Consider the following 19793-nt stretch of genomic DNA (forward strand, 5'->3'; position numbering starts at 1 on the left):
TCTTTGTATTCTTCATACTGTACATCACATGTCTCAGATTTCATATCAAGTATGCACATTGACATTGTTGTCTTTTTGGTAATGAAGTACAGTAACTTTTGTAAAACTTTACCATAGGGACAAAATTGTACCTCTACAGACGGTCTCTCGACGCCATGCCGGGGACCGACGAATAGGAATCTCGCTAGAGAGGCCTATCTACTAGCCTGACTACGTCAGACTTCCTACTTCCGCTAATTTCATTTCGCTCCTGTAGTCAGTCTGAGATAGCAGCGTATCTTTCAGTTTTCCACCGGCCTGAAAACAGCCGGGCCAATCAACGAACAGAGGGCGGGCTGAGAGCCGTGACGTAGACGCTGATTGTACCGTGGTGGATGCGTACTTGCGTAGATTTACTTCACATAATCTGCAAAAGTCGTTCACAACCATGTTCACTCCGGTATTTCGCTCAATGGTTTAGTTTTTGCATCATACATGTGTTTACAGTGGAAGTTAGATGCGGCTGAGCATGCGCATAACACACGCCATAACCAAACGTTATGTGATTGGCTTACGGGTAACCAATGATTTTAAACTACAGACAAGCGCCCCCCCGCGAGAGAGAAAACACTTCTCTATTATGCTATTCCAGACTCTCTCTACGAAGCAAAGTGAAGTAGCAGAGTCTGGTATTACCAGGCTACTATCTACTTCGAGTGAAACTAAATGAGCCAATGCACATTGGCGTGCAATCATTTGCAGCAATCAATGAGCAGCAGTTGCGATTGCACTTCAACTTTTTGCTTCGGAGCCGAGCGTTTTGATGCTGTTTAATCTATTGAGTGATCAAACAACGAGAAAGCTCTTTAGGAGGATCTCTCGTGTCTGGTGCGGGCGATACAGCGCGGCAGCAGGGTCGACTTTCTTTCTCTCTCTCTTCTATCTCTTTTTTTGTTTGATTTTGTGTTGATGAGCAAAACAAAAAGGCTGTTTTCACAGCTGGTAACAGTGCGCCAAGAGCGCTGAATAGCCGTTATTACGGCTGGTAAGACCGCTGTGAAGAGAGACAGTGCACGACAAGCTGCACATTTCCTGTCTGTGTTCGCTGCGACCGTTCCCCTGCGGAGCACCAAGGAGAGCAGTCCCCTGAAAGAGCTTACACAGGTGGAGCGCATCTTTTTAAAGATGTCACTCTACCTATGTGTTTCTGGATGCGGTTGTTACCTGGGATCGCGGGATGGTCACAAGCGCTGCATCGTGTGTACCCATTGTGGGAGGATGACCATCTCGGAGTTACGGTCGAGACTCCCTGTCCCTGCACCTCTGCCGCAAACTAACCCACCTCTAAGGGTTACTTCAGGTAGTAGTATGGGTGACCTGAGGATCACGGTGAGCACGCTTCCTTCGGGGAACCAACCCCCTAGGAACCCTCATCCCTCCCACGCTCCGCAGCCAGTAGAGACGCCGACAGAACGCGCTGGACCATCCACGAGGTGTGTACCAGCCGTGTCCTTCAGCGCTCCCCGGGATGACCAGATGTCGATCGCTGCATCGGAGAGTGGGTCAGGCTTCTCTGCGGATGATGATTCGGCGCCGCTGCCCCCTTCGGGTGTGACAGCGGTGCCCGAGTTGGACCCGGAGATGATGGTGATGACATGACATGCTTTCCCAAGCCACCAACAGGATCAGCCTCGTGTAGAACCCTCCACTGTGTCCCGAGCCCTCGAGCCTGAGCCCTCGAGATTAGTCTCTCAGGGTGGCGCGCGCTGGTTCTTAGCAACCCACCCCGGTTCCTTTCTTCCCGGAGGTGCATGAGGAGTTCACTGGGTCATGGACGGCACCTTTCACTGCCAGAAACCGTCCCGGTGGCTCCTCCTCCCTCACCACCCTTGATGGCGGGGTCGGCTAAGGGTTACATGCGCACCCCTCCAGTGGAGCGGGCCATTGCTATGCAGCTGTGTCCTAACTCCACTTGGCGCAGAGTGCTGTGTCTCCCTTCCCGAGCCTGTAAGTACTCGTCGGACTTAACCGACAAGGCTTACAAGGCCTGTGGGGAAGTAGCCTCTGCCATACACGCTATGGCGTTGTTGCAGGTCCATCAGGTCAAGGCACTGATGGACCTGCATGAGGGTGGTCATGATCCCCAAGTTCTTCATAAAAAGTCACGGAGGGGGCCCTTGTTCCCATGAGAGAACAGGGCGTTTGTATCCTCAACTATCTCGACGACTGGCTCATACTAGCACACTCTCGAGATCAGTTATGCGAACACAGGGACCTTGTGCTCAGGCAGCTCAGCCAGTTGGGTCTTCAGGTCAACTGGGAAAAGAGCAAACTCTCCCCCGTGCAGAGGATCTCTTTTCTCGGTATGGAGTTGGATTCGGTTGCACAGACAGCGTGCTTCACAGAGGAACACGCTCAATCTGTGCTGAACTGCTTGAACACGTTCAAAGGCAGGACGGCGGTCCCACTGAAATTTTTTCAGAGGCTCCCGGGGCATATGGCAGCGGCAGCAGAGGTAACTCCGCTCGGGCTGCTCCATATGAGACTGCTTCAGCACTGTCTGCATGGCCGAGTCCCGAGATGGGTGCCCCTGGAACAGGTGTCCAGGCATGCTGAGGTGTTCACAGATGTCTCTGCCACCGGCTGGGGTGCCACATACAAAGGGCATGCAGTGTCAAGGGTGTGGATGGGCCCCCAACTGTCAACTGCCTCTATTTGCTAGCAGTACGTCTCGCTCTGAGCCACTTAAAGAGGCCTCTACAGAGCAGGGACGTGCTGGTCCGTTCGTACAACACTGCGACCGTTGCGTACATCAACCGACAAGGTGGTCTACGCTCCTGACGCATGTTGCAGCTCACCCGCCATCTCCTCCTCTGGAGTCAGAAGCATCTGAGGTCGCTTCGGGCCATGAATGTCACCGGTGTGCTCAGCCATGTGGCAGACGAGCTATCACGAGCTGTGCTCCCGGGAGAATGGCGACTCCACCCTCAGGCGGTTCAGCTGATCTGGACAGAGTTCGAGATAGACCTGTTAGCCTCCTCAGAGACCTCCCACTGCCAGCTGTTTTACTCCCTGACCGAGGGAACACTCGGCACGGGCGCACTGGCACAGCTGGCCCCGGGGCCCTCGAAAATATGCATTTTCTACAGTGCGTTCCTTATTGCTCCAGAGTGAAAAACCTGTTGAGTCCTCCAACACCCTCGGCCCGGACGTGGCAGAGCATCCGGTGCCAGGCTTTATCCGTTGAATAATTGAGAACTGGGTCTAGGCTGGTTTCCAAATATGTGACCCTGTGGGGATCCCAAATGTGTATCCTTCCACGGCTGCTCCTAATCGAAGCCTGTGTCTTTCCCTTGGGCTAAGTCACCCAGTATTTCATATTGCAGTACAAACTTCGGGTTAGTCCATATGTATATCTCCACATAACTCCTTCGGGGAAGAACGCAGCGTTCTCCTTCCTAACAGAAAGGGCATGCTTTCCCAGTGTTATCTAAAAATCTCACTGTATTGGTTATCACGGAAAAACAGTGACAGATAAACTCTGTGTAAGCCCTCTCCTATCGTCCTTCCAGGCAAGAGGGGCTCAGCAGTTGTGGCCCTTTGTTAGGGATTCCTATTCGTGGTGTCGAGAGACAGACTGAAGAGGAACATCTCGGTTACATAGGGTAACCCTCATTCCATGAAGTAGGGAACGGAGACGCAGTTTTGAATTTTTTAAAACTGATTTCAAAGTTTTTGAAAATGATACCGTACCATTATTGTATCAGTGTGTAAACGACAAAAAAAGAGAATTTGTGAAAATGATGATGTCATGCGCATGCGTATTACATGTTTAGTCTATAGGCGCGTATGTTTCTTTACAAGGTGACATCGCCAACTACTGGCCTGAAATACAGCATTTTTAATCGTTTTGCAGATCCATGTGAACGGATAGTTTTGACAAAGTTGTCTTCTGTACATGAAAAATACAAAAGAAAAAAATTCCGTTTCAGTACATAAAGAAAAATAATAAAAACAAGCCCTGGGGCATAACTATAGTTGAATAAACAAAACAGTCTTATATAGGGAATTTATTGTCTCACCCTTACTAGAAAACCCAGGCATGAATCTTAAAGTTTACTCTGCCCTATGTTCTCTCTCTCTGTCTCTCTCTCTCTCTCTCTCTCTCTCTCTCTCTGTAGGTGTGTGTGTAACATCGATTGCTCCCACATCAGTTTTAATCCAGTTTGTGCATCAGACGGCCGTTCCTATGACAACCCCTGCCAGGTGAAAGAGGTGTCGTGTCAGAAGCAGGAGAGGATTGAGGTCAAATACCTCGGACATTGTAAGGGTCAGTCGCAACTCTCAATTTTTTCAAAACAAATGTGTTCACCTCTGCTCCAGCCTGACAGTCTAATGACTTTCATTCTACTCCCGATCTCAGGAGGTTATGAGAAAAGTTACCCCTCACACACCATTTCTCTTACAAGGCTTTGTGATTTCTTTTATGATTTTTTAATAAGCATAACTATATTCTGTAGCCAATGTATATTTAGTAGAGCTTAGTAGATTAAAATAATCACATGAAATGCAATTTTTAGATTTTTTGACCCAGCCCCAGTCATAATAAAAAATTTGAAACCCATGATCATTTGTATAAAATTCCTCACAGCATTTTGATGCATTATTGGCCCAATTTAAATGAAGAAATCTAAAACAGATTTTTTTCTGAAGGTTCCTGAACAACATGTATGTGTTGCTACTGCGCAAAAAAAAAAAAATACAAAATTATATTTTTATTTAGCAAGGACACATTAAAAAGTGGCAGTAGACTTTTACATTGTTACAAAAATTATATTTCAAACAAATACTGTTTTTTTTTTTAAACTTTATATTCATCAAACAACCCTGAAAATTGCATTGTGGTTTTCATAAAAATATTTAGCAGCACAACATTGAAAATAAGAAGAAATGTTGAGCAGCAAATCAGCATATTAGAATGATTTCTGAAGGATCATGTGACACTGAAGACTGGAGTAATGATGATGAAAATATAGCTTTGATCACAGGAATAAATCAAATTTTAAATATATTAAACAAATATGATTTTAATTTGTAATAATATTCACTATATGTTTGTACTATTTTTTTTTTTTTTTTTTTTTTTTTATCAAATTAAATACAGCTTTGTTGAGCATTGGAGAAAAAAGAAAAAATCTTACCAAAACCGAACTTTTGAAAGGTAGTGTAGGTTAATGTATTTTTGTCTTTTTAAAACACATTACATTTTTGTACATTAAGTTTCCCATTTAGGGAAAGAAATCAAAATAATGCGTACAAAAGATTTTTGCTACAGTCATTCAAATTAACAATGTTTCCCACTCATAGATGTCAAACATTTTAATTAAATTCTGATCTACTCTGATTAAAAACATTACATTTTACATTAATGTTTTCTTAAATAAATTGTCTCCTTCATTTATTAGTAAATAAGAGTCTGGTTTGCTTTTAATTTCAAATTCACTAAAAGTGTTAATAAATCAAAGGCACCAAACATAAATGTCAGTAGCTCTAAAAACAGTGTCGCTCCTCTCCTGTGATGAACAGAGTGGTGTGAAGGAGCATATTGAAAACAGTGAGTCTCTGGAGAACTAGCCTGCTTTATGTGTCCTCAACAGGCCACCGTACCCTGATACCGCCCAGTGTGTGTGACAGTTTGACTGAGTGGTGTGACCTGCTTCACAGACAGTGTCAGGAGGGAGTTTGAGAGTGAGAGAAAGAGAGAAGAGAAGAAAAGAAAGGAAGAAAGATTGTGATTGAGTAAACAGAGGGTGTGGTGTCACTGCTGTTGCATTGATCCCTCCATTGACTTACACGGATACCCTTCAAATGCTCTCTTGCACGTACACACACACTTTTCTTCTCACCGTTTAGAGACAAAACGTAGTCTCTGCTAAATAGTCTAAAACTCCTTTAAAAGGCTAGTTCATCTAAAGATTAAGACTCTGTCATCATTTACTCACCCTCTTTGTGCTAAGTCTAATTATTTTAGAGAAGTCTGTGAGGAACAGATAGAAATTGAAGACTGAAATTTGAGAGCTGTGGGGAAAGGGAAGGTTTCAGCAAATTATTTATTCACATTCACATGAGTGCTGCAGGAAACGAGTTAGCACAACGATGCGTCTCACCCTGCGTCTCAATGTCCATACTATCCATCCTAAATAGTATGTGAGACACCTGAGACTTATATTACATCTTGTAAAAAGGGGCATAATTAGGGATGGATATCGTTCAAAAATGTTCGATATCGATACTGATACCTTGACTTCGAGACCAGTTCCTGAAGTATACTTTTTTCGATACCAATTTTATGAAACCCGTTTTGTCAAGATTACATTACATAATACCTAAAAATTACCTTTGGTTTCATTTTTTCAGTTTGTTGACTCATTTAGGCCACCTGGGGGCAGAATATATGCCTCACGCTCAAGCGCACGCAAAAAGCTTGCCTAATGATTATGAATGTGTCGGAAAAATAGCAAGGAGACATTTTTTAGAGACATACGTTTTTAAGACATAAATTAGTGTTTTCTGAGTCAGTGTTGGCTGCAAACATGAAGTTGACGTTGCTGACTCGTCATCTCCGCAGCATAGTGCTCACACAACAACCTGACAACATAAACATGGTTGCAGAATTACAACAGTCTTCCTCTCTCTCTCTTTTTCTGGCTGTGTTTAGAGGAGAGAGACCAGGTGAGTGAGGTACCGTGGGGACTTTACATCCCGTGTCCGGAGCGTTACAAGAACTACTGTGTCCATGGAGAGTGCGAGTATCCTAGCAACCTCTCGCCCCCCACCTGCAGGTAACGGCACCACACATTCAACACAGCAAACTCTTCCTTCTCCCTCACCTACACACCCACTCTTTAAAGGACAGTGTGAGATTGATTTTGGAGAAGCGGTGAGAAGACAAAAGCAGGGGAGAGAAGGAGAAATGAGAGATGAGATGAGAATGAGATGAAAGATGTGAAGGAAGGAGAAAAAGAGAACAGATATTGTGTATGTGCCTCTCCCTAAAAGATGACTCATTCCTACCAGCTGTGTGTGTGAGAGTGTGTGAGAGTGTGTGTGTGTGTGTGTGCGCGTGTGTGTGTGAGGGAGAGAGTGTGTGCTGGCTGGCAGGTGTCCCTTTAACCGCCTCCTCTGAGAGGTCGAGGTTCTAATTAAACAAGACTATGTTTTTCCCAGTGTGCACCAGCTCCCTGCTGCACACTCACTCCCACACACACACACTTTCACTGCTTTTTTGCACCTATAAACACTGAATGCCTAGTAATTATCCACAAAAAGTGGCATCAACATCCTACTGCCATGTGATTATACTCGCGCTCTTTCACTGTCCTCTATCATCACATCGACACACACACACTACTCGATGTCTTGGGGTCTGCTGAAATAGTCTATTGATTATGCCCATCTTCTCTTTTCTTTAAACTTTAACATCAGTTTATCTTGTTTGTGTGTGTTTTCCAGTTGTCATTCGGGCTTCATTGGGCCACAGTGTGATAGGAAGGACTATAATGTGATGTACGTGGTACCTGGTTCTGGAAAACTGCGTTACGTTCTGATCGCATCCATCATTGGAGCTCTGCAAGTGGCCATTATCTGCCTTGTAGTGCTTTGCATCACACGGTGAGCTTAAATACACAGATTTTTCTCTAAACACTCAAACTTCACAAATGCACGGTCTTGGTTTTCTGATGTTGGTCCCATGTAGCTGGAAAAAAATCGAACAGTTATGTAGAATAAGTCAGGAATGACAGGAGTCCATCCACATGTGCACTTTTTTTTTAGTGTGGAAATGAAGCTGTAAAAAATTGTGTCTGGAAATATGCAGCAATGTTTTTTTCATAAGAGTGTTAATTAAACATTTAACAAGAGTGTTACTTAAACTAAACAGCACAGAGATTCCAGTTTGTGGGAATCACGGCAGCATATATGGAAGGCCAAAGAGATTTTTTTTGTCATGATTTTGTGATCTCCATAAAACAAGTTATTTTGAGTTTCCAATTGTTTCTTTTATTCTGAGAAAACTACAGAAAAATAACTCTAATATATGGGCTCTAGATTATAATGTTATTGTATTTATTAATCATTACCTATTTATATGTGACCCTGGACCACAAAACCAGTCATAAGTCGCACAGGTATATTTGTACAATACATTGTATGGGTCAAAATGATCGATTTTCCTTTTATGCCAAAAATCATTAGGATATTTAGTAAAGATCATGTTCCATAAAGACATTTTGTATATTTCCTACCGTAAATATATAAAACATTAATTTTTGTGCGATTTTCTCAATGTTTAGATTTTTTTGCACCCTCAGATTCCAGATTTTCAAATAGTTGTATCTCGGCCAAATATTGTCCTATCCTAACAAACCTTACATCAATGGAAAGCTCATTTATTTATTTTAAAAAATTGACCCATGTGACTGGTTTTGTAGTCCAGGGCCACATCTGTCATTATGTATAAATCCTATCTGAATATTATCTATTGGATAATTATAAATAATGTTACTATGTACATATTTATTCTCTATTCATATCATGGTTTCCACAAAAATATTAAACAGCTGTTTCCAACATTGATAATATTTTTTTTTCTGAGCAGTAAATCAGCATATTAGAATAATTTCTGAAGAATCATGTGACACTGACGTGTGACACTCAAGTCGAGTAATGATGCTGAAAATGAAGCTTTGCCATGACAGGAATAAATTACATTTCATAACATATTACTTGGTGAGCATAAGAGACTTTAAAAAACAATACAAATAGTTTACCAACCTCAATCTTTTGAATGGTATTGTTCATACTGATTTTTGGCAAACTATCCTTTTAATATAATATACAATACATGTATATGTAAGGGATAATGTACATCCAGCCGGTTGTTATTGCAGAATATCGCTGATCAACCTTTCGGGGTTTATTCTGAAATAACTACCAGCTGGATGTACATTATCTCGCTTATTACACGGCTACTTGCCACATAAGTAAACAATTAGACACTAAATATTTTATTAGGTATTTTCAGTGAAGAAAGCGGTTGCTAGCAAGCGGCAAGTTCAAATTAGACGGACATTTAAGGAATATGATACAGTAATACCATTTATTACACTGCATTTTACCACACAGTTAATTATGGGGATAAAAGATATTGATTTGAGATTAAACTGTTTTATCGTCCCTTTTTGTTATCTTATAATCCATTACAGTGTACAAAACAATTGTTGCAAAATGGACGCAGTTGCGTTTGTGTGAAACAAGAGAGCGAGTCTGCGACGCCCTGATGACAATTAAATAATTGTACACAAAAATATTGATTTGAGTTTTAATATTTAATTAGCTAATTATTTAATTAGCTCACCAAAACTGACTTCATTTTCCCGGATAAGCCTGCGTTATCAGTTTTTAACGGTTGTTATCGGGGAATAACATACCATGATTGACCTATCAGAATCAAGTATTCCACTGAGCCGTATAATAATATGTATTAACTGCATGTACACAGAAATACACACACTTGTATGAATGCGGTGACAGCTTTGCTGATTATAATGGGATTCGAGTGTTCTAGTATTGTCGCATTGCACACTGCCTGTATATAATTTATTCAAAATTCAACAGCTTTGTTTTCCCATGCTGCTGAGAAGGACAGTGTGATTTTCTTGATTGTCTGATTGATTCATTAAGATTTCTCAGCTTTGTCTAGATGTGAAGCCTACAATAAATAAATATGGCATGCAGTTGCCTCAGACAAAATAAGCTTATAATTGTAAACCATGTAAATCAGAATAACTGTGATTGCAATATCCAGAGAAATGATCAACAATTGTGATCTACGATTATTAAAACCTGATTCACACACACGTGCAGTCATGAACAAACATGAAGTGAATGAAAGGCACACTGTACTCCGCAGTGCCCTCCTTCACCTTACAGCCCGCAAACCGTTTCTATAGCAACACACTTTCTAACTGCAGCAGTGACTTAGGACGACTTTCTCTTATCTGTCTCCTCTTGCTTTCTCTCTCTAATTTTCTCAAGTCCTGTCTTTCACCGTCTCTCTCTCTTCATGTCTTTCCTTCTAGCTAATCAAAGATGCTCAGACTGAAGCATGTTTAATCAAACACTCCTGCAAGGACGTAGCGATTAGGTGATTGTAATGATTCTCTGACGCCGCGTTGCATGCAGAGTGTGAGAGCTCGTCTGGGAGGTAACAAAAGTAGTGGTCCGGAGAGATTGTAATAGAGAGAAAATACGAAGAGCGAGGAAGAAAATCAAGCACTCTCTGATGAGCCATCATTCAGACTCTTTGACCTTTTAAAAGTTTACAACCCACAGTACTGCTGTTTTTACCCTCCGCTGTACCTCCACCTGTAAGCAGGCTTTCTGAGGCCTGTAATGTGTTATGGTTGTGTTGTGATTGTTGCTTTGGCTCCCAGGGACGAGCGGGGCAGTGGAATGGACCGTGATGCCATAATGGCTCTGTTGCCCTCAGTGTTTCCTCCCCAGGGAGAAATTGCCACCTCGTTTTCGTATAATCAGCACAAATGGTCTTCGACTACAATCCATTTAATATAACACTTATACAAACAACATTTATGTCAATGCTGGATTATGGGGATATTTTATATATGCATGCAAACAAATCTTCTTTGAAAATGCTGGATTCAGTATATCATGCAGCACTAAGATTTGTGACTAATTCCAATTTTCGTACTCATCATTGCAACTTGTATGAGAGTGTTGGTTGGCCATCTCTGCACAATCGCAGGCTGGAACACTGGTATATTTTTCTTTTTAAGGCCATACTTTGTAAACTGCCTCCTTATTTATGTTCTCTTCTCACTCTTAAAGTGTCTACCAGGAAATGTAATCTTAGATCATATGGACAAATCATGTATGATATCCCACGAACGCGAACTGTCTTCGGTGAAAGTGCTTTTAAAGTTTTTGCACCGTTTTCTTGGTATAAATTGCAGAATAAGCTCAAATTTGATTATTTACCGACAATGACACAATTTAAAATGAGGATAAAGAACTATTTGAGTACTAAATGCACATGTACTGTTACTGAGTGCTTCTGGTGAATATGTTGAGATGATGTTAAACTGCCAAAATGTCTTTTTCTGTTAAATGTTTGTATATGTATTTTTAAATGGAACTATTATTCTGCCGTCTTGGCCAGGACTCCCTTGAAAAAGAGATTCTGAATCTCAATGGGATTATTTCCTGGTAAAATAAAGGTAAATAAAATAAAATAAATAACTCTCCAAAAGTAGCCCTGTAGGATCCTAAAGCAGAGAGTTTATTGATTGAAGTGAAAGTGCCAAACAGACGCAACAATGCAGCAAAAGTGTTTTGCAAGGATTTAATGTCTAGCTTTTTTTAGGACAACATGTGAACCGTGAACAGTGACTCTTGAACCTTGGCCCTCTCAGCCTAACTCAGCTTAACTCAGCCTAAAATCAGCCTAGCTTATTGTGTCCTCTTCTATAGTACGGCATACCTTTGACAAGAAAAGCAAACAGCACAGTAAGTGTAAGAGTTATCACCAAAATAATGCAAAATGTAAAAAAATACACATCCTTGTTACAATAATTAGCATTTCAGCAGCCTATGGTGACAACTGGCGGGGTTGTAAAATTAATGGCACACAAAACCAACAAAGGGTTATGTAAGACGATGCATCATGACAGTGAACATCAATCGTGACATTTTGGAACAACAATATCATTAGACTGGATTACAGCAGACGATTAAATGTATGAAACAGACCGTGATAAACTTTTTATCTATTTATTTAATTTTACTTATGCACATGCAGAATTACAGCAAATATGCATAATGGTTGCTGAGTTGGTAAATTTACAGAATTTAATTCTGCAAAATTTCTGTTTTCTCAAATAAAACTGAAAATATATAAAAGAGTGGCAGCGACAGCCAGAATAAAATCAGTTAGCACGTGACCTATTTTAAATAATTAAATCATTTTAAAATAATAAATAACTTTAAATAACTTGCCCAAACAATCTTGTTTGATGCTGTCACCCAGCAGTATAGCTTGCTGGGGTTGAAATGATTTCAAAAGCTTTGGCTTTCTGCCAAATGAACTCTTTCCCCACCACTGACGGAATTTTCCGGCTTTCCGTGTTTTCAGTGTTAGATGGTAGGAGGCGCAATTACGCATCTTCTGAAAGAGTAGAGAATCTCCACATCAAAACAGGCACAAAAAAAAAAGGCAGAAACAAGCGATAAAAGCATTGCTTATGCACATTGTAGATTTCTCAGCTCGATTTTCTCAGCTTTTTGTTAAAAATGTTGCTTTTTTGTGAAACTTACCCACGTTCAAGTGTGGATCAAAAATAATGCATTAAGCTAGAAGCTAGAAGCTTTTATTAAAAAAATGTCTATGATTTTTTTTTTTTTTAATGATCAAAAATGCTGGGGTTGACTGGAAACTTTTTTTTTAAACATGCTGACCGAGTAAGAGTTAAGCTCTGGTGTACTGTAGGTCTTCCTTTGCTAAATAATTACAACATTTCATTAAAAGTTAAGACTTGAAAACGGCATGGATAATAAAACAATGTCCTCCTCAATAATGTTATAGTACTTGTATTTTCCAGCACTATTTTTCTTTTCCGATCGTGTTCCAAACAGAGGGTGGAACTTGTCATAAAGTTATAGTGATAACAAACCCCACCCATTTAGAGTGACAATATAATTTGGTCAATTTTTCCTGTCACTTGAAATTAGTCTCTCATTGACTTGCTATTCACCAATCATAGAGCTGAAAGAGTTAAGCGTAAAAAATCTTATAAGGAGATACCGGGCATCTTTCATTTAGCCATTCACATTCCAACACAAACTGGAATTGGTTTTAAGGGTTTATTTCCTCATTTGTTTTTATGTTTATTGTCATATTATGAATTCCTAAAATAACATTAGATGTTAGGACTTTATCAAAAAAAGATTTTACTTTTTAAACTTTTATTTTTTACAGTAGTTTAGGCCCTCTCTGAACTCTTTTGCCATTACAGTTTCAGAGGGCGTACAGTTGGGCTGAATGACCATCAACAATGGGAGGGTGATATAATGATCCTAATATCATAATGAAGAGCAAACACCCAGTAAAAATGAAAATGGAATTACTGAAAACAAAAAGTACTTTGTTATAATTATGTCTGGTGTGAATGACCAGTGCTAAAACAGGAGGGTTGTGACACTTTAACTCTGTGATGCATGAATATTTAAATCAAAAATGGGGGAAAATCTGCAATATTTTAGTATTATTTATATACTATTTATAGTATGTATTAATATTTTGAATTAGCTTTTTTATATTTTATATTTTGATCATTTTATTTAAGTTTAAGTAATTTTGTTCTTTTGTTATTTAAAAATATTTTGATTTAGCATTAATTGGTTTATGGATGGGTTTGAACAGTACAGTATATGTGAGATACTATTATGAGAAATAAAAATCAATATTTTGTCTTCACTGTGCAGTTTCAGCAACAGAAAATGGTTTAGACTGTCACTGCTAAAAAAAAAAGGAAAAAAAAGTATTTAATTCAAATTATGCACAAAACAGTTTCATGGCTGCTGAGAAAGGTCTTTGGTGTTTTATGCCCCCAACGTCGCCTTCCAGGCAGCGAGGGGATGGGTAGGTTTAAGGTTGAGGGTAGGGTTAGCTGCCTCTAAGGAGCCATTGGGGGCATAAAACACCATCGAGCGCTGAGAAATATGTATGGCCATTAATTTTCTCAATTCAGCCGTCATTTGCTGGTGTGGCAAAAAGTTATTTTTTGGCTGTGAATGTAATGCTTTAAGACTTGGTAGGTGATTAGTTTTCTAAACCCGTACAGCCAGTGAGTTAAAGGTTCTCTTCACTGTGTAAAACTAAATGTTTGCGAGCAAGAGGATGGAACTAATTAAAACAGGAACAGCTTTGGTCTGGTCAAGAATCAGTGTCCCCCGCGTACCCTGCTGCCTCCGAGCCAATTTAAGAGCCAGGGGCGCACTCTGCCCTATGCAAAACATGACATTTAATAAAGCGAAGAGGAAAATATAATAAAAATTCCTTGTGGTGGAAGGTTTCCCCTGCCGAGCTGCTAGGGAAGCGAGAGAAGCTGTTAATGAGACAATTTAAACCGCAGCAAGTGCCTGTCTGCCAGTATCTGATTTCCATTCGTCTGTCTTTCCGTCTGCCTTTTTTCTGTGCATTTTATACTTTATATGTTTAGAGCTGAACTTAACGCATAAATGTAGTACAATTAATTATGCAAAAGAACCTGTTGAAAAATAAACGCATGTAATCATGCCACTGATTGACCCGTATGTAAATTCTGTAATAAGCTGTGTTGGGGGTAACACATTACAAGTAACGTAAGTTACGTTATCAGATTACTTTTTTTAAGTAATGAGTTACTTACCTCTTTCCCCGCCAGCGTTTTTGATCATTTTCACAAAAGTTTCATGGCCCCTAGAATATTTTGTTTGAATATCTGAACTTGCAATATATCAAAAGAAAGAACAGAGCCTCTCTTATTAAAAAATATTAATAATAAAAAAAGTTTTATTCTAGCTTTATCAACACTTGAACGCAGGTAAGTTTCATTAAAAAAAGCAACATTTTGAGGAAAAAGCTGAGAAAATTGTGTTTTTGTCAAAGACTACATCCAGATCGGATTCAGAACGATGAACAAAACACAGATGAAGTAGATCAAGTCCATAAACACACCTAAAGCTTCACAGTCCAGTATCAACATTTCATTCAGTAACATTAAGCAGTTTTGATTTATATGCTGTTTAATGTTGATGATCGCGTTATTTTACATATGCATATAGTTACATATGATATCGCTTTTTTCTGCATCTTCCTCACACGTGTTTTGATCAGGAGATTCAGTAATCTTTCAGAAGATGCGTTATAGAGCCCCCTACTGTATAACAGTGAAAACACGCAAAGCCGGAAAATTCTGTCAATGGCGGGGAAAGAGTTAACACTTTTAACATTTATTCACTGACACCTCTCCTGTCCCCATGATGATTGAAATTGGGAGTAAGTGCAGAGGTATGTCCTTCAGCCTGAGGCTTATACAATTCACTTTTGGCGTGAAAGGGCCTTTACAGTTGCCAAAAATATAACTTTTTTATTATTATAAAAAACAAAACAAGCAAGCCTAGTCCAGGTGAGAAAAAGTAATGAAAAAGGAAGGTAACATTACTTTCCATAAAAAAGTAACTAGTAACACAATCAGTTACCTTTTAAAGTGAGCAATGCAATATTGTAATGCATTACTTTCTCCAACAATGATAAAAAGTAACTTTTTTCAGAAAAAAAGTGATGCAGGCTTGCTCGTAAGAACATAGATCAACTTAAAAAGCCCTGTGTGAATGTCTACCTCAGACAAAACTCAGTTGAAAATTGGATTACTATAGACCAGGGGTTTTCAAAGTGTGGGGCGCGCCTCCCCAGGGGGTGCCAGAGCATGCCAGGGGAGGCCCGAAGAGTGGTAAAAATTATAGCCTAATAATTAGTTTAAAATATAATTATTGAGTTTAATTATTATATGTAATTTTTTTATATATTTAAATGTTTTTTTTCAAACGATACTAAAAATAATAAGACAAAAATAAGATAAACATTTTTCACCCAGAATGCCGTAGCTGTGAATTCGCTGCTGTTTGGCAAGCCCGCCAATACAGATATGCCTATTAATACAATGGAGCGATTTCTGAGACCCCCCGATTCAAAGCCTTCAAATTCAGGGCTTAAACCCAAAAGACATCAGTATTTGAGGTTAGGATTTACGTGGACAGGACAAGTTGATGAACCACAACCTTTATGTGTGGTTTGTTAGGAGATTTTGGCTAATGACAGCATGAGACCCGCAAAACTTCGGCGACACCTTGAAACCAAGCATGTCGAGGTAACAGGAAAACCTCCAGAATTTTTCCACAGAAAACTTCAAAGCTTTCAAGGTCAGAAAAAAATTGTGGGAGATTTTGACAAATTAAATGGAAAGGCCACTGAAGCTTCATATCGCGTTGCATTGCGCATAGCCAAGGCAGGCAAAGCACATGCCATTGGAGAGACGTTAATTCTGCCGGCAGCGGAAGACATGTGTTCTCTGATGGTAGGAGAGGCAGCGGCTTCTAAGATCGATTCTGTTCCACTATCTGACAACACAATAAGTCGGCGCATCTCAGACATGGCACAGGATGTGAAGGAGCAAGTGTTAGACAGCTTCAGACACAGCCAATTTTTTGCACTCCAGATTGACGAATCCACCGATGTGGCCAGCTGCGCTCAGCTGTTAACATCAGCTGGACATTCAAACATGGACATTCAAGAAGAGTTTCTATTTAGTAGTCCTTTGCCCACCCACACAACAGGTGAACAGATTTTCAAAAAATTGAACAAATTTGTGAGAAAGAACGATATAGACTGGGAACGCTGCTGTGGCATATGCAGTGATGGGGCAAAATCAATGACGGGCCACCACAGTGGTCTCATCTCGAAGGTTAAAGAGGTAGCCCCGAGAGCCGTGTGGACCCACTGCACAATCCATAGACAAGCCTTAGCTGCCAAGAAGATGACAAATGATCTTCGGAGTGTCCTCGATGAAGCTGTGAAAATTGTCAACCTGATTAAAGCACGACCTCTAAATGCTCGTCTTTTCCACATTTTATTAGATGAATTGGGAGCGCATTATAAACAGCTGCTTCTGCACACCGAAGTCCGCTGGTTGTCACGGGGCAGAGTTCTATCACGACTTTTTGATTTGCGTGAGGAAGTACTACTTTTTCTGTCAAATGTTCAATCCCCACTGGCGCAGCACATGAGCAATTTCAATTGGATTGCAAGGTTGGCATAATAGATGCCTCAACACGCTTAATACATCATTTCAGGGCAGAGACGGCAATGTGTTCTTGGCATACGAGCAAGTGTCCTCGTTCAGGAGAAAGCTGGATCTATGGGTCACTCGTGTGGAGAAAGGATGCTTGGACATGTTTCTCACGCTGGCTGATTTCATGAAAGAGACAGGGCTGTCAGTGGTTACTATTCAGCCTTTGGTTGCTGAACACTTGAAGGGTCTGTGTCAGCAATTCACACACTATTTTTCTGACAAGAGAAAATCCAGGATGAGTGGATTCGCAATCCATTCAAGTTCAAGCCAGCAGAAAGTGACGCACTGTCTATACAAAATGAAGAGGCTTTGATTGATCTGACTAGTAATCATGAGGTTAATCATGATAACCATTGGGTCAGTTATGTCAAAAGGGAGGCCCACTGTCTTGGACTTTGAAAACTTTATAATTTTAGGGGCTTTATTAGCAAGTATTGATATGTGATTATTTTTATTTTTATGATTATTAATTGATACATTTTTTATTGACAGCCATAATCTAAAATCTAAATGGGATTTTTCTGTTAGGAAAAGTTGCAGTTGTTTTTTAAAAGCCCAAGTTTGCTGTGCTTATTTGTAGGGCTGCACAAATTGTTCAAAACATTTGTGATTATATCAATACAGCTATAATAATAATAATACAATATTAATATTTCTTATTTTGTTTACATTCATTTAATAATAATAGGGCTGCCTCCTATTATTCGACTAAATATTAGTCGATGAGAAGATGCTTAAGCACAATTTATACTTCTGCGTCGAACTCACACCGTAGCTACGTCGTAGGCTGTTTGTAGCACGCGTACCCTTACGTGCACCTCTGCAAAAATGTAACGTGTCAGTTCTACGCGGACGCAAGTGCTGTGATAAGTCTGCTAGAACCCCTCTCTCAGGTTTCACATGTGTAATTCTACAATCTGCATGTGTAATTGCGCGTCAACGAGGACAACGACGTAGAAGTATAAATGAAAACCAATGCGTAGTCTATAGCGTAGAGGCTCCGGCGTAGGTCCAACGCAGAAGTATAAATCAGCCTTTAGTCGACCAAAATTGTATCAAGTCAGTCAAAAAAAAAAAAAAACCTCCACAGGAAGTGGCGAAGTCACACCGTGAGGGACAGATCATTAACGACGGGTCCTTGTGGTAATTACAGAGACTGGTCACTAATATTTATGGCTGTCGTTAAACCATCAATCTTTAATTTTGACAGAAAACCACAGAAACGCTACTCATTACAAGTTTGGGAATATAACACTTTTTTTGTGTGTTTACAGAAGATGTCCACGTGGGAATCGGATAGCACGGCAGAAACAAAACGTTCCACACTTCAACTCCGAAAACACCCTGCGGGCCTCCACCAGACTCATCTGATGAACCCTTAAACTGTGTTAGTAAAAAAGAGTGACATGTGCTAAAGACAGAAGAGAAAGGCCCCAGGGAATTGTGGGAACACACACCCCTATCCAGACAGGTGTGTAAGACCTGAGGCGGGACTCATGGCAGTGTGCAAACCTTCTCGTCTCTTGATTCCCATAGGATGCACACAGAGGATGGGCCTCATGGGACGGGCCTGCAGTGGTTTTTCCACCTGGCCTGCAGGCTTGAGTAAAGCTCAGTGAGAAAGAGAACAGGCAGTCAGCTTCGTCAAATCGTCAGAGCGTACAGCCAAAAACACCTCTTCCCTGGGGTTGCAACAGTCTGGAAAAGAGGAGTGTGGACGGATGGACGGATGGATGAATGGATGACGGATGGATGACTGGAGCGGTGTGCCACATGTTGCCTTGTATTTGTTGTCTATGACACCATAGAAAAAAATGAGCTCTCCAAGGCTCTCCTTGGTTATGTATTATATATTTACAATAGGTTAACATACTTGTGATGTTATTTTTCTCCGTTTTTATTCGCTGTAATGTAAATAAATTATTTATATCATGTGATTTGATGCATCATGTATGACTGACCTCCACAATGCAAAAAATCAGGTATGACTTACAATGAGGTTTCATTTGGTAACCTTTGTTAGAGTTGTAGTATGTTATTTCTCAGATTCGTTGCTGAACATTGTTGATATTTGAAATCAACCCAAACAAACTCACCCCTCTCTTCATTGCTCCGCCTCCAAAGCTCACCCTCCAATCCTAACCACCCTGATCTGAGTCGGTCTCGAACCCCGATCGCAAAGTATCCCAGACAGCAACATAGTGTCGGCCCAGATCCGGCCCACATCTGGGCCTTGTGGAATCCACATGTACCAGATGTGGGCCGGATCTGGGCCGACACTATGTTGCTGTCTGGGATAGGTCTCTGCAGGATAGTAATAGGAGTTACCAGATCGGTGGTCGAGGCCAAATTTAGAAATGCCCACTTTTGTAACGCAGAGACCCCATACTCCCGTACTGGCATGCGATGCGAGTGCACTAACAAGGACGCTAAACAGTAAACACTGCACTCTCTATCAATCATCAGCCTGCACAACTCTCACTAACTGGCCTCCGTTATACTCACAATGCAAGAGTGAATGTCTATTTATCGTAGCAAAAGCGCAAAAAATAATGCTTCATGAAAAATAAAGCGAAGATGATGAGCGAACGACAAGGATGCACAAAAATAAACGAACATACACAAGAGTAAATACAAACAAGAGTTTGTTGTTAGTTGCCAACAGCACAGCAGCTCCAGACAAACGATGACACTCAAAACCAGTTACTCACGTATGGAGCGGAATCAAAGCAACCTCCTTGTCTGATTTCAGGCCTTCCCACTTAGATCTCTCCAGTGCTGGAAAGCCTTTCTAATATTAATGCGTGTCCTAAAGCTCTTTCCTGATCATAACCCTCCATTTTACAG

The 19793-nt window shown here is 40.6% G+C and overlaps 1 protein-coding gene across 3 annotated transcripts in view; it reads left to right on the top strand.

The window, feature by feature from the left end:
- Positions 1 to 18882, top strand: part of tmeff2b (transmembrane protein with EGF-like and two follistatin-like domains 2b) — a 68834-nt gene extending 49952 nt beyond the window's left edge. For 2 of the 3 annotated variants that reach the window (XM_079882674.1, XM_079882676.1), the window contains exons 6-9: positions 4161 to 4309; positions 6698 to 6821; positions 7492 to 7650; positions 18221 to 18882. In XM_079882674.1, coding sequence (XP_079738800.1) covers positions 4161 to 4309; positions 6698 to 6821; positions 7492 to 7650; positions 18221 to 18317 — 529 coding nt within the window. In that variant the 3' untranslated portion in view covers positions 18318 to 18882. The remainder of the gene's footprint in view (positions 1 to 4160; positions 4310 to 6697; positions 6822 to 7491; positions 7651 to 18220) is intronic. The other variant, XM_079882675.1, reaches the window with a different exon arrangement.
- The last annotated feature ends 911 nt before the right edge of the window (positions 18883 to 19793 follow it).

This window comes from Squalius cephalus (assembly GCF_949319135.1).
Source record: "Squalius cephalus genome assembly, chromosome: 10".
NCBI classification, from domain to species: Eukaryota; Metazoa; Chordata; class Actinopteri; order Cypriniformes; family Leuciscidae; genus Squalius; species Squalius cephalus.